The sequence below is a fragment of the Salmo trutta genome, chromosome 34, assembly GCF_901001165.1.
Source record: "Salmo trutta chromosome 34, fSalTru1.1, whole genome shotgun sequence".
Taxonomy (NCBI): Eukaryota; Metazoa; Chordata; class Actinopteri; order Salmoniformes; family Salmonidae; genus Salmo; species Salmo trutta.
Window position 1 is genome coordinate 33052783 of NC_042990.1, and position 14686 is coordinate 33067468.

General features: G+C 47.0%; 1 protein-coding gene across 2 annotated transcripts in view; it reads left to right on the plus strand.

Annotated features, from left to right (window-relative positions):
* The first annotated feature begins 46 nt into the window (after positions 1-46).
* LOC115174051 (ribosome biogenesis protein bop1) overlaps positions 47-14686 on the plus strand; it is a 90936-nt gene continuing 76296 nt past the window's right edge. Inside the window, exons 1-3 of one of the 2 annotated variants that reach the window (XM_029732681.1) lie at positions 47-229; positions 630-884; positions 12507-12644. In XM_029732681.1, coding sequence (XP_029588541.1) covers positions 131-229; positions 630-884; positions 12507-12644 — 492 coding nt within the window. In that variant the 5' untranslated portion in view covers positions 47-130. Of the gene's footprint in view, positions 230-629; positions 885-12503; positions 12645-14686 lie in introns of both variants that reach the window. The other variant, XM_029732680.1, reaches the window with a different exon arrangement.

A 14686-nucleotide genomic window follows, 5' to 3' on the forward strand; every position in this document is an offset into this window, starting at 1 on the left:
ACAAGAAAATCATATCATGTATATTTTTTATAATCGTTCTAGAAAAGCACAGTTTTAAAACAGACGTTCAACTTTCAACTTTGACCTCTTACCGGAGTCCCACATGGTTGGCTGTTGACGTTCAAGAAGCATGCGTACGGTGAATCTTGAATCACAGAAAAACGGCACCATGAGTAAAGCTAAAGAAAAGAGTGTGAAGAAAAGAGTTATTGAAGAGGACGATGACCAGGTACGAAAGTATTTCTGAAATGTATATGCGGTAAAAGGGTAATGTTAGCTAAAACATGTAATTCGTTGCTAACCAGCTAGCTAGGCTAACACGTTGGCTATGCTATGCAGGAAAAGGTTAACACACTTTTTTTGTGTTAATCACAGCCCCCTGATGTATTTGCTAATAAAATAAGTAAGGATGTTTTTGTATGAATAGTAACTAGCTAATTGTCTGTCTCACCTTGATCAGCTAGCAAGCATTCTTGTGCTATTGCCAATGTATCACTTGGGTCAGGTAATTAGCTAACTTTCGATGATTCTATATTCATTTTGTTTCCGTTAAAGTGCTTACTCATTCATGTTTCGCCCATCTATTCAAATCTGTATGTGTCTGTTTTTCTGTCTCTCTGATATTTCAGCTTCCCATATTTGACAAAGATGTCACTGAGAAGAAGGCTGGGGAGGAGGAAGATGCAGACCTCTCAGATAGCGAGGAGAGTGTGTTCTCTGGACTGGAAGATTCTGGGAGTGACAGCCACGATGAAGAAGAGGATGCTGAAGAAGGGGATGATGAAGAAGATGATGATGATGCTGTCATTCTTGATGAGATTTTGACGACGAGTAGTGGTGAAACAGCTACAGAACTGCCTGCAACAGATAAGAATACACCTACGGTGAATATGGGAGTCTTATTTATTTTACAGAAGCAATATAGTAGGGTCAGGAGTTTTTCCTGACCACCTGACCACGCCAGGAAAAACTTTAGGCTAGTTAAAGGCAGTTTGAGTGCAAACGTTTTGACCTAAAGGTCTTGACTTTATCAGACCTTGCACTCAGTAAACTGTGATAGCATTCAACAGTGTGCAGGAATCTATTTTATTTTGTGACTTTACATTTTGTACCTTGGCTGCTCCGGACTCAACAAGGTGACATATTTGTGTGCTTGCAAAATACATTTACACTGAACAAAAATATAAACGCAACGTGTTTCCTGAGCTGAAATAAAATATCCCAGAAGTTTGACATACCCATAAAAAGCTTCTCTTAAATGTTGTGCTCAAATGTGTTTACATCTCTCTTAGTGAGCATTTCTCCTTTGCCAAGATAATCCATCCACCTGACCGGTGTGGCATATCAAGAAGCTCATTAAACAGAGTGATCATTACACAGGTGCACATTGTGCCGGGGACAATAAAAGGCCACTCTAAAATGTGCAGTTTTGTCACACAACAGAATGCCACAGATGTCTCAAGTTTTGAGGGAGTGTGCAATTGGCATGCTGACTGCAGGAATGTCCACCAGAGCTGTTGCTTGTGAATTTAATGTTAATTTCTCTACCATTAGCCACCTCCAATGTCATTTTAGAGAATTTGTCAGTATATCTAACTGGCCTCACAACCACAGAACATGTGTAACCACACCAGCCCAGGACCTCCACATCAGTCTTCTTCACCTGCGGGATCATCTGAGACCAGCCACCCGGACAGCTGATCTAACTGTGGGTTTGCACAACCAAAGATTTTCTGCACAGACTGTCAGAAACCATCTCAGGGAAGCTCATCTGTGTGCTTGTTGTCCTCACCAGGGTTGTAACCGACTTCAGTGGGCAAATGCTCACCGTCGATGGCCGCTGGAGAAGTGTGCTCTTTATGGATTAATCCTGGTTTTATCTGTACCGGGCAGATGGCAGACAGTGTGTATGGTGGGTGAGCGAGCGGTTTGCTGATGTCGACGTTGTGAACAGAGTGCGCCATGGTGGGGTTATGGTATGGTCAGGCATAAACTACGGACAACAAACACAGTTGCATTTTTATCGATGGCAATTTGAATGCACAGAAATACCGTAATGAGATCCCGAGGCCCATTATTGTGCCATTTATCCGCCACCATCACCTCATGTTTAAGCATGATAATGCACAGCCCCACAGCCTCAGACAACAATCAACAGCTTGGTCAACTCTATGTGAAGGAGATGTCGCGCTGCGTGTAGCAAATGGTGGTCACACCAGATACTGACTGATTTTTCTTATATTTGACCCTACTTTTTTATTTATTTAAGGTATCTGTCACCAACCAATGCCTATCTGTATTCCCAGTCATGAAATCCATAGATTAGGGGCTAAGGAATTTATTTCAATCGTCTGATTTGCTTACATGAACTAACCTGGTAAAATCTTTGCAATTGTTGTATGTTGCGTTTTTATATTTTTGTTCAGTTTATACATTCTTTATTACAGCAGTAAACAGCTATTCATTTATTGCAGTGTTGGTGGATGGGTGAAGTGAGTTGTGTGATTATTAGCTGGGTAATATCAGACTGCTGGTTTGCAAATTAGTTTTCTAGCCGAAGTGGTGGATTTCAGAGTGTTTTGATTTCTCCAATGTAAGGAAGAAGCATTACTCTAACACGCTAATGTATGCTATTTCCTTAAATCAGCTTTTCGTAAAGTATGGGGCGCGGACATGTCAGAGTAAAATTGTAATATTGTTTTCTTGGAACTCCGTCGGGGTCTTAACTCACTGTTGAGAGTTAGAATAGTAGAATACACAAGGTGCAATCTAGTAATGTGGTTGTTTATCAGCAGTTTTTCCTCTGTCAGTCATTGATAGTCACTCAATTAGCCATGTCAGCCAAACATTTTAGATTGGTAAGTTAGGCTTGCCAGCTATCTAAACTTGCCAGTTGTCTAAACTATCTAATACTGACCGGGCGGGGGCCCCCCATTTGATTTTGTTAGTCACTCTCACTCAGATATCATATTAACATGGCATAAGTCATGGCAAAAGTTGTAGAATTGCAGGAAATTAGCTTTAAAACCGCAAAGATTTCTCTACAACCCAAGGCAAAATGTGTAATGTACTTTAAAACAACATGTTCTCTCTGCCATCTAGAGAGGAGCCACTATACTGTTTTGCCTGTGAGGTGGGAGGGACCCTCAACTAAATCTCGCTTAGGGCCCCAAAAGGGGTCAGGTTTTCATAAGCTTGGGTTCCAGGAAAGCACAGAATTTCTCATTTGAGTCCAAGGCTGAAAAAGTTTAAATTAATGGGAGGGAACAGCTCTCCGTTACTTGAGTTATCAAGGAATGGTAGCCATTTCGTTAGACCCGCGAGTGACATTTTGTACCCAGGCATACATATCTTTGTCTGATAAATCCATGTGGATATGAAATGCAAGAAATACATTCAGGAAATTTTGACCCACAGTCAAAACCACCCATGGGTTACTACAGAAACAGAATATCCAGTGACATGTACCCTCAAGGGAGGGGACGTGTGTCATTTAATTATGAGCTGACAGACGATCAGCTGCAGAAGTAGGGCTCGTCATATGCTCTACTGACATCCCTGAGAATTTCTATTTGCCAGGTATAACAATATGAACAATCTAAATGACCTTATATTTAATAGATCTTTTTAAAGTGTTATAAATAACACATTATGCTAGGTGGATGGGGGCAATCTGTCTTAAAGCTAAAACATTTACCATCTTGAGTTCCACTCTTCAAGGTATATTTGGGTGACGCCGATGTTTAATTTTCAGTTAAAAATGTCAGCAGGAACACTCAGGACAATTGAGGGAGTGGTTTCGATCATATTTCAGAGACTTCTGAGTATAGTGACACTGAAGTTGCACCCTTGCAGGCTCGCTCTGAATGGGGGCGAGAAGAGTGGAGGGCTGGGGTCAAAGGCCATGGTAGCAATAAAGGCTTGCAGCTGAGAAGCATGGTGATGAAACACCATATCTCGACAGAAATGGAACAGTGTGGAGGACAAAGGTGTGCAGCAGCAGAGACATGTCTAAATCAACCAGATATTACAAAGCAGTTGAATCGTTTAATTTGTTTCTGACCTTAGAGATGATTGACACGATTGCGCTTCAAACAAACGGAAGCTAAATAAAGAATACATGAACGGAATAAGAGCCATCCCGGAAAAAATGTACATTTTATTTAACTAGGCAAGTCAGTTAAGAACAAATTCTTATTTACAATGACAGCCTACTGGTCTTGTGATTATAGCAGGATTGTGTATAAATGAGACTCAAACTTCCCTCTGGTCAGAAGCTGACGGCAGACCAGTGTTTACTGCAACTATGTCCTGGAAAGATTCCAACACATTATGAAATACATGAGGTTTGACGACAGAGCAACGAGGCATGAACGAATTGCAGCAGACAAGCTTGCCCCTTTCATGGATATCTAGAGCATGTTTGTAGCCCAGCTACCAAAAATATCTTATTCCTGGCACAGATCTGTGTGGATAAGCAGCTCTTTATTTTCGGAGGTTGATATAGTTTCCGACAAAGCATCCCATTGAAGCCTGACAAATATGTGATAAAGATCTGGTGGAACTGCGACCGAGACCAGCTACCCCAGGCCTGAGCTACCCTCAAAAGTAGAGGCATACCTCGGCAAACCACATGGAAAGACACACAGTTGCTCTAAGTAAGTTCTCAAGGGCTTGTGGCCCCTTGGCGCAAAAGTGAAATATCACCACAGAGAACTATATATCTGTACCATTAGCTGAAAAGCTTCTTAAAGATGGACTAACATACATCGGCACTGTTAGATCCAGCACACCACACATTCTAGAGGCGATGAAGGCTAACCATGGCAGACAGATCTACAGGTCATTGTTGGGCTGCTTACCTTGGTGTCCCACGTTCCATCACCAGGCATGGCCGTACAGGCGCTGTCCACCAGGCACTATGACGCCAAGGTTGAGGACGAGCATCAGAAACCAGTGATCCTACAACACTACGATGCCACCAAGAGTGCTGTTGCCAATCTCAATAAGCTCGCCGCGATGTAAACATTGAGAAAAAGATCAATAGGTGCCCAGTGCTCCTCCTTCAAGCTGATAGATGTTGCTGCTGATTTTGTCTTCATCATCTGGATGGGAAACTTCCCCGGCTGGAAGTCCCCTCAGCAATGTTCCAACATCTAGTGGAAAGCCTTCCCAGAAGAGTGGAGGTTGTTCTAGCAGCAAAGAGAGCAACCAACTCCTCCATATTCATTTTGGAATGAGATGTTTTAAAAATATATATTTTATTTAACCTTTTATTTAACTAGGCAAGTCAGTTTTTAAGAACAAATTCTTATTTTCAATGATGGCCTAGGAACAGTGGGTTAACTGCCTTGTTCAGGGGCAGAACGACAGATTTTTACCTTGTCAGGTCGGGGATTCGATCTAGCAACCTTACGGTTACTAGGCCAACACTCTAACCACTAGGCTACCTGCGTTTGACAAGCAGGTGTCCACATACTTTTGGTCATATATAATCTTCAGAATATATACATTCCTGTTAATTTTTTTATCAACTTTATTTAACTAAAATGTGACTGTTTTACTTTTGTTATTTGAAGTATAATCCATTTTCTTGTCTTAATAAAGAACTTTTGCTCTTGCAATAAAATCAAATTATTTTTTCCCAAGCTTTTCCTGATCATCAACTCACATTTATCTACAACTCTAGATTAGTCTAGATAATAATATCCATCATCCAACTCTAGATTAGTCTAGATAATAATATCCATCATCCAACTCTAGATTAGTCTAGATAATAATATCCATCATCCAACTCTAGATTAGTCTAGATAATAATATCCATCATCCAGTTATACACTGGAAGAAATATCTATCAGTTTGATTTAATAGATATTACTCTTTGCTACCCCGTAGTGGAAGTTGTATTTATTACGTTGTTTGGAATCAGGAACAGGCAAGTGTGTCTATCGGTCTCTATTCTCTTGCCAGTCTACAGTAAAGTCTACATCTGCCATAGTACCATCTACCCTCCTCCTGACTCCATCTTCAAATGCACAAAGTCCTCTGTCACAAGTGGTTTGCAAATTGAGATGTAGCCACTCCAACTATGGGTAGGGTAAATGGATAGGGTAAATGGGTAAATGGGTAGGGTAAATGGATAGGGTAAATGGGTAGGGTAAATGGGTAGGGGGCCGGTGTCTGGGACTTCCAGGGATAGTTGCTATGTTTATCAGCCAATGTTAAGCTCATTGTTCTGTCTGGTGGTGTGTTCAAAAATCTCCAACAGTCATGCAAATGGCTGGGATTGACTTCATTGTATTACATCAGCTTATCCTCCCAACACCTTCATTGTCTCTTAACTTTTTGACCAGTCTCAATTCTACAATTGTGTTTATTGTCCCTACGATGAAATCGGGGAGGGGACTGGATCCGTTCATTCTTTAGTCTCATGAGCAGTCTGACAGCACTGGCCTGATTTTTCACAACTTGGGTGAATGATGCATCTTTCCATAGAGATGAAAATTACACTGATTGGCCAAATAGTGGCGCTATAACAAGAGTTTGTATTTTGAAACTGAACGGTCATGTCCCTCACGTCATTTGACCTAAAGTCATGAAATTCGGTAGGAGCGCTTACAGGTCCCTCTCCTCACAAGGAACACATTTGCCTCCGTGACTCATAAGGTCTGCTATGATGGATTTTCCACCATTTAGAATTTTGTGAAAAACACAGCGCTACTCTACTGGCACCGAATGACCGATCTGCACGAAACTTGATGTGGCATTTTGGTTGAAAGTTCTCAGCCTCGTACCTAAAACAACATGGCTGCTGTTGATCAATAAGTATTCACGAAGGTCTGGTCTGGCAAATCAATCAGTCAAAGATATTCCTATTCTAACAATTTTGTTGCGAACGCTGTCAAGACTTAACATATGCAAGAACATTCATATCAAGCACATGGTGGTGCTATAATGGGTGGATGTTTATATCGAGTGCTGCAATTTTGCAAACGTGCTCAGGGCTATGAGTCTAAATAACTCAGACACCACTGGCTCGATTTCTGACAACTTGGGTGAATTATACGTCTTGCAATAGAGAGCCGTCTTTTACAAAATTACAATGATTGGACCTTGCGTCATTCATCAGGGACAACATGTTTACTGTTGCCTTTTTAAAATTTTATTACTGCCATGCAGATTTTAGCACCACATGCATCACTCAAATCAAACACTGGTCTTGGCTGTTTTTAAGTGTGCAGTCCTTCAAGTTAGTTTGGCAATTCCAAGAGATGCAAACAAAGGACAACGTTTTTAAGCAAAACATAATAGTGTGTTTTGTTATTGCAAAGACACACTGGAACAAATTAGAAACCTTGAAATCATCATGTGCAGTTGTCTGGTAGCGGGAGGAACATCTGTACCCCGCTGCAGCGTTCTAATCCATCCAGACTCACTTTCTCTTTTCTCCTCCCTGTTCTTGTGAATAAAGAATCTGGGCCTTCAACACACCAGGCAGAAGTTAATGTGGCTGCTGGAGGCTTTATGGTCCCTGGGAGAGTCCCCTGGTGCAACGGCTGGCTGCGGCCAGCTCACTTCGATCGGGCCAGCCAGCTCTGCCGTTGGCCGGCCAGTCGCTCCTCGCTCTCGGCGTGTGAGTGGGTGGGAGATGGCGATTTTAAAATGGGGTTAGAGTTGGGGAGGAAAGGAGAGACTTTGACTGGGGGGGCTCTCATCTTACAGTAACCAGGAAGGCTTTGCTCCTAATGCACCCACGCAGGAGCTCTGGTCTTCAGACGTGTCTGGGCCACTTCCACCGTGGGTTACACATGTCTCCTCCATCCACCAGCCGTTAAAGTTTTGGAGAGGTGGAGGGATGTGAAGGCAGGGGTCAAATTGAGGGTGGACATGGGGGAATGGTATCCCAGACAACAAGACAAAGTGCATCTCCTTTGTTTACTCGATTTAGTCCCTTAAAACACTTAACTCCCACCCCCGCTAATACAACTCCCACCCCCCTAATACAACTCCCACCCCCGGTAATACAACTCCCACCCCCGCTAATACAACTCCCACCCCCGCTAATACAACTCCCACCCCCGCTAACTTTTGACATTTTTCCCTGGGCCCTGTGAGGGTTGTGTAGCAGGGTTCACCCCAGGATGACCCCTCTCTCTGGATGGAGGTGCTGCAGCAGGCCAAGCCAGGGACAGAGAGCCTAGGTAGGCTTATCGTTTGGGTTTTGCTCCCAATTAAGTGGAAGTGTGAACGGGACGTGAAGGCTTTCTGATGGATCCATTCAGGCCTGGGGCCTCCCTGTCCTCAGCCTCTCTCTCTCTCTCCTGACTGACTCTGTGCAGGGCCTCCCTGTCCTCAGCCTCTCTCTCCTGACTGACTCTGTGTAGGGCCTCCCTGTCCTCAGCCTCTCTCTCTCTCTCCTGACTGACTCTGTGCAGGGCCTCCCTGTCCTCAGCCTCTCTCTCCTGACTGACTCTGTGCAGGGCCTCCCTGTCCTCAGCCTCTCTCTCTCTCCTGACTGACTCTGTGCAGGGCCTCCCTGTCCTCAGCGTCTCTCTCTCTCCTGACTGACTGACTCTGTGCAGGGCCTCCCTGTCCTCAGCCTCTCTCTCTCTCCTGACTGACTCTGTGCAGGGCCTCCCTGTCCTCAGCCTCTCTCTCTCTCCTGACTGACTCTGTGCAGGGCCTCCCTGTCCTCAGCCTCTCTCTCCTGACTGACTCTGTGCAGGGTCTTCCTGTCCTCAGCCTCTCTCTCTCCTGACTGACTCTGTGCAGGGCCTCCCTGTCCTCAGCCTCTCTCTCTCCTGACTGACTCTGTGCAGGGCCTCCCTGTGATCAGCCTCTCTCTCTCTCCTGACTGACTCTGTGCAGGGCCTCCCTGTCCTCAGCGTCTCTCTCTCTCCTGACTGACTGACTCTGTGCAGGGCCTCCCTGTCCTCAGCCTCTCTCTCTCTCCTGACTGACTCTGTGCAGGGCCTCCCTGTCCTCAGCCTCTCTCTCTCTCCTGACTGACTCTGTGCAGGGCCTCCCTGTCCTCAGCCTCTCTCTCCTGACTGACTCTGTGCAGGGTCTTCCTGTCCTCAGCCTCTCTCTCTCCTGACTGACTCTGTGCAGGGCCTCCCTGTCCTCAGCCTCTCTCTCTCCTGACTGACTCTGTGCAGGGCCTCCCTGTCCTCAGCCTCTCTCTCTCTCCTGACTGACTCTGTGCAGGGTCTTCCTGTCCTCAGCCTCTCTCTCTCCTGACTGACTCTGTGCAGGGCCTCCCTGTCCTCAGCCTCTCTCTCTCCTGACTGACTCTGTGCAGGGCCTTACTGTCCTCAGCCTCTCTCTCTCTCTCTCTCCTGACTGACTCTGTGCAGGGCCTCCCTGTCCTCAGCCTCTCTCTCTCTCCTGACTGACTCTGTGCAGGGTCTTCCTGTCCTCAGCCTCTCTCTCTCCTGACTGACTCTGTGCAGGGCCTCCCTGTCCTCAGCCTCTCTCTCTCCTGACTGACTCTGTGCAGGGCCTTACTGTCCTCAGCCTCTCTCTCTCTCTCTCTCCTGACTGACTCTGTGCAGGGCCTTCCTGTCCTCAGCCTCTCTCTCTCCTGACTGACTCTGTGCAGGGCCTCCCTGTCCTCAGCCTCTCTCTCTCTCTCCTGACTGACTCTGTGCAGGGCCTCCCTGTCCTCAGCCTCTCTCTCCTGACTGACTGACTCTGTGCAGGGCCTCCCTGTCCTCATCCTCTCTCTCCTGACTGACTGACTCTGTGCAGGCCCTCCCTGTCCTCAGCCTCTCTCTCTCCTGACTGACTGACTCTGTGCAGGGCCTCCCTGTCCTCAGCCTCTCTCTCTCTCCTGACTGACTCTGTGCAGGGCCTCCCTGTCCTCAGCCTCTCTCTCCTGACTGACTGACTCTGTGCAGGGCCTCCCTGTCCTCAGCCTCTCTCTCCTGACTGACTCTGTGCAGGGCCTCCCTGTCCTCAGCCTCTCTCTCTTTCCTGACTGACTCTGTGCAGGGCCTCCCTGTCCTCAGCCTCTCTCTCTCTCTCCTGACTGACTCTGTGCAGGGTCTTCCTGTCCTCAGCCTCTCTCTCTCTCCTGACTGACTCTGTGCAGGGCCTCCCTGTCCTCAGCCTCTCTCTCTCTCCTGACTGACTCTGTGCAGGGTCTTCCTGTCCTCAGCCTCTCTCTCTCTCCTGACTGACTCTGTGCAGGGCCTCCCTGTCCTCAGCCTCTCTCTCTCCTGACTGACTCTGTGCAGGGCCTCCCTGTCCTCAGCCTCTCTCTCTCTCTCTCTCTCCTGACTGACTCTGTGCAGGGCCTCCCTGTCCTCAGCCTCTCTCTCTCTCTCCTGACTGACTCTGTGCAGGGTCTTCCTGTCCTCAGCGTCTCTCTCTCCTGACTGACTCCGTGCAGGGCCTCCCTGTCCTCAGCCTCTCTCTCTCTCTCTCTCTCCTGACTGACTCTGTGCAGGGCCTCCCTGTCCTCAGCCTCTCTCTCTCTCTCCTGACTGACTCTGTGCAGGGTCTTCCTGTCCTCAGCGTCTCTCTCTCCTGACTGACTCTGTGCAGGGCCTCCCTGTCCTCAGCCTCTCTCTCTCTCCTGACTGACTCTGTGCAGGGCCTCCCTGTCCTCAGCCTCTCTCTCTCTCTCCTGACTGACTCTGTGCAGGGTCTTCCTGTCCTCAGCCTCTCTCTCTCCTGACTGACTCCGTGCAGGGCCTCCCTGTCCTCAGCCTCTCTCTCTCTCCTGACTGACTCTGTGCAGGGTCTTCCTGTCCTCAGCCTCTCTCTCTCCTGACTGACTCTGTGCAGGGCCTCCCTGTCCTCAGCCTCTCTCTCTCTCTCCTGACTGACTCTGTGCAGGGTCTTCCTGTCCTCAGTCTCTCTCTCTCCTGACTGACTCTGTGCAGGGCCTCCCTGTCCTCAGCCTCTCTCTCTCTCCTGACTGACTCTGTGCAGGGCCTCCCTGTCCTCAGCCTCTCTCTCTCTCCTGACTGACTCTGTGCAGGGCCTCCCTGTCCTCAGCCTCTCTCTCTCTCCTGACTGACTCTGTGCAGGGCCTCCCTGTCCTCAGCCTCTCTCTCTCTCCTGACTGACTCTGTGCAGGGCCTCCCTGTCCTCAGCCTCTCTCTCTCTCTCCTGACTGACTCCGTGCAGGGCCTCCCTGTCCTCAGCCTCTCTCTCTCCTGACTGACTCTGTGCAGGGTCTTCCTGTCCTCAGCCTCTCTCCCACATTTTATCCTTGTCGGCAGTTGTGGTCACATGGGCTCCAGGCCAAGCTCAGCTGGAAGTCCAGTCCACTGCTTGTTTTCAAGCTGTATGATCCATTCTGCGAGCCCTTCTCTTTTGGCTGATCTGTCACACATCATCTGGACAAGTCATCTGTCGTGGTCTCACTCTCTCCCTCCACCCCCGCCCCACAATCTCCTCATCCCTGTAACAGTAAACAGATTAGCTTGGTCCTCCTCCAACAGACTTGTAGCGTAGCCAGGAAGCCCCACTCTTCTATCTGGTCTGCTATTTTACAAGCGTTGGCTTCCGTGTTGTGGAGTAAACAAGCTTCCCTCTTGGCTTTCTTAAACAGCCTCCTACGCAAACCCCACTTCACCTTGTTTGTTCAGTTCAAGACGAGGCTACAGCAGAGCGAAACTCAGGTCTGACTGAAATCCCCTGGGTGTAAAAATGCATTTAGTATTAAAACTGGGCCCAGGCAGCTCTGTCTTGATGGGGATTTAACTAGGCATCAGGGAGGAAGTGTTTCACTTAGAGCTGCAGGCCAAAAGATACTGGGACTCACAGGAGGAATAAATCATAGCAGGTTACTCACCTGCCTGTCACTGCCTCTAGGGAAATGAGACTGCAACCTCAAAGAACATCTCTTGCTCTCTCCCTCCATCCCTCCCTCTATACCTCTATCTCCTCGTCTCAAAGCAGTTCATTCCCCCTTCCTCCCTCCATGCATCCATCCCACCCTCCCTTACGTCCCTCTATCCCCTCATTCCTGTTAAGAGAGCCTTTGACGGCTCTGCGTCTGTGTGACTGATGGCTCACAGTAAAGCATGTCCAGTGGTGGGTCCTTAGATCCTTTCATCCTCGCTGGCCTTTCACTCACACAGGATTTGCTTTTCTGGTGACTGTGTGATGTGTGTGTGTGTGTGTGTGTGTGTGTGTGTGTGTGTGTGTGTGTGTGTGAATCATGTGTACTGAATGCAATAAATCAATGGGAATCCTAAAACATGGAAACTGTCATTGAGCCATTAATGGCATCAAATAATCAGTCGTCCCTTCAAGCCTACAGGAAGTTTTATTTCCTAAAACTGCTTTTATTTTACTTACAGGTCTGACAGTTGATTGGCTGTCACGCATCACTTTTTTTTCTTCTTAGATAATTAGAGGACGATGCTTTTAACAGCACCAAGCAGGGAAGTAATCCCCCCGAACTTAAAAATGTACCAGAACTTGTTCGCATAGCAACCGGTTGCTATGAACTCTAAATGTCATTCCTTGGTGTCTTGTTTTCATAGCAGCCAGATGAAAAAACTGCATCAAAACAGAAGAGGAAGATGAAGAAAGGCGAGGGAGTCGCCATGGATGACGGAGGAGAGAAGGGACTGATCACCTCCCGGCATGGGGACGAGTATGAAAATGATACCTCCGATGAAGAGGTAAGGTCGTTGTTTTAACATCAGTCGACTCGATACCCAATCAGGGAAATGCTGCTGAGACAAACCCTGCATTTGTCACACTATTTGTTTTCTTCCACTGGGCCTCCTTTTTATTTGAGTATTCATTTGACTAGCACTTCTACATGCATTTGGATGCCTAACATATTGGGGATTTGGTGTACAAATAAGCTGATCATTTGCCCTCATGGCCATGAACTGCTGTTCCTTACCTACCCACTACAGAGTTGGTTGGAGTCGTGCTTTTTCAGAAACATCGCATATAAATTGTCCTCAAAGTTTGTACGGATATTTGGTCCATGGCATGTCCACCAGTGAGAACACACACGCTTACATTACATACATACATACATACATACATACATACATACATACATACATACATACATACATTTTCTAATGTCCTATACTCTAGAAATAAGATGCATTCTGTCCGAGGCTCAAACAGAATACAAAAGAACAAGGGACAATTTCATTGATTTGAAAGAATAGATTTAGCATATTGTAGTGAAACACACTCACCACCATCCATTGTTGTAGCTATAGTACAAGGTGAGGAAACATCTCTCATGTTCCTGCTGTAGTGCTTCCTGTTCCACTGCTGTTCTCATCCCTGCAGTCTGGTGAACAGGTCCTCCAGTCTGTCTGTAGTCAGAGACTCAACAGATTGGCTTCTACTTGTTTCTCGTTATTGGGTTGAAAACAGACTCACAGTACTTTTATGGTGTTGCTTTTCAAGTGAGCTCAGAAGCAGCGTATGATGATGCAGTCGTGTGCTTCATGCCACCGCAACCAAGCAGGAGATCTGCAGGACGGAGATTTTTTCCTTATTTGCATGTTGGCCTATTAAAGTCTTATTTTTGTACTCTGCTATTTAATTTACAGGGTCCGTTGAGAAGTGAACCCTGTGGTTTAGATCATTTGCCAGGCCATACAACCTTGAAACTGTCAGCCATCCAACACTGTTTCTGGCACTTGGCTCTGGGATGAGGAATGTGTTGTAGCTAGTGAAGGGGCCGTATTGTTCTTGGGAAGGGCTTTGCTTTTAAAAGAGAGGGAGGTGGGTTTAATGCCCTGTGAAATAATATAGGACACAACTGGAATCAAAACTGCTTACTTGATTTAGTTTCTAAAGAGACTTCAGCAGAGCTTTTGAATAGCTGAGGGCTTTTTAAGAGACCAGGGGCTTGTTTAAACAGAGGTTTCAGATTCAAGTCACTTTGTCCATAGTGGGGGGGCATCCATGTGCGCGAGCCAGAGCCCACAGGTGTCTGGTACTATGACTCAGGGGTCCGGGGGGGTGGGGGGGTGGAGAGGAAGGGGGAGGGAGAGTGGGTTGAGGGATAGAGTGAGTGAGTCAAGTAGAGTCAACCACAGGGAGTCAAGAAGAGGTGTTCCAGAGAGCAGCTCCCATTGAGGGAGAGGCAGAAACTCATCCCATCCTGATCCTTCCACTGATGGCATTAGCCTCACCTACAGTCTAACAGCGTCAGAATACTCCTCTATGGAGAGATGGAATGAGTCTTTTATTTATTTATCCTCTTGTTTCATTGAAACAGATGTTCTGTGTGTTCCCCTCCCTCAACTTCAGTTTCCTCTAATTTAAAGATCTGTCGTCTTCAACCCTTGTTAGAGTTCAGGGTTTACGGACTGTCCGACGAGAGGACGGAGGAAATGGGAAAACATCATCACTGGTTCCATCTTGTCATTCTGATCATTTCCTCCAGCAGCCGGTCTAACCCTAGACTAGCCGGTCTAACCCTAGACTAGCCGGTCTAACCCTAGACTAGCCGGTCTAACCCTAGACTAGCCGGTCTAACCCTAGACTAGCCGGTCTAACCCTAGACTAGCCGGTCTAACCCTAGACTAGCCGGTCTAGCTCTAGTCTGTGTGGTCACTGTGTTGCTGCTGCCCCGCATGAGTGGAACCACGGTGGTCCTGGCCCACTTTGGCCTGCGTTAAGTTAGTCCCCTGCCTGGGAACAGGAGATGGGGGTTCCTCGTCGCCGTCCCGTCGCAGGCAGC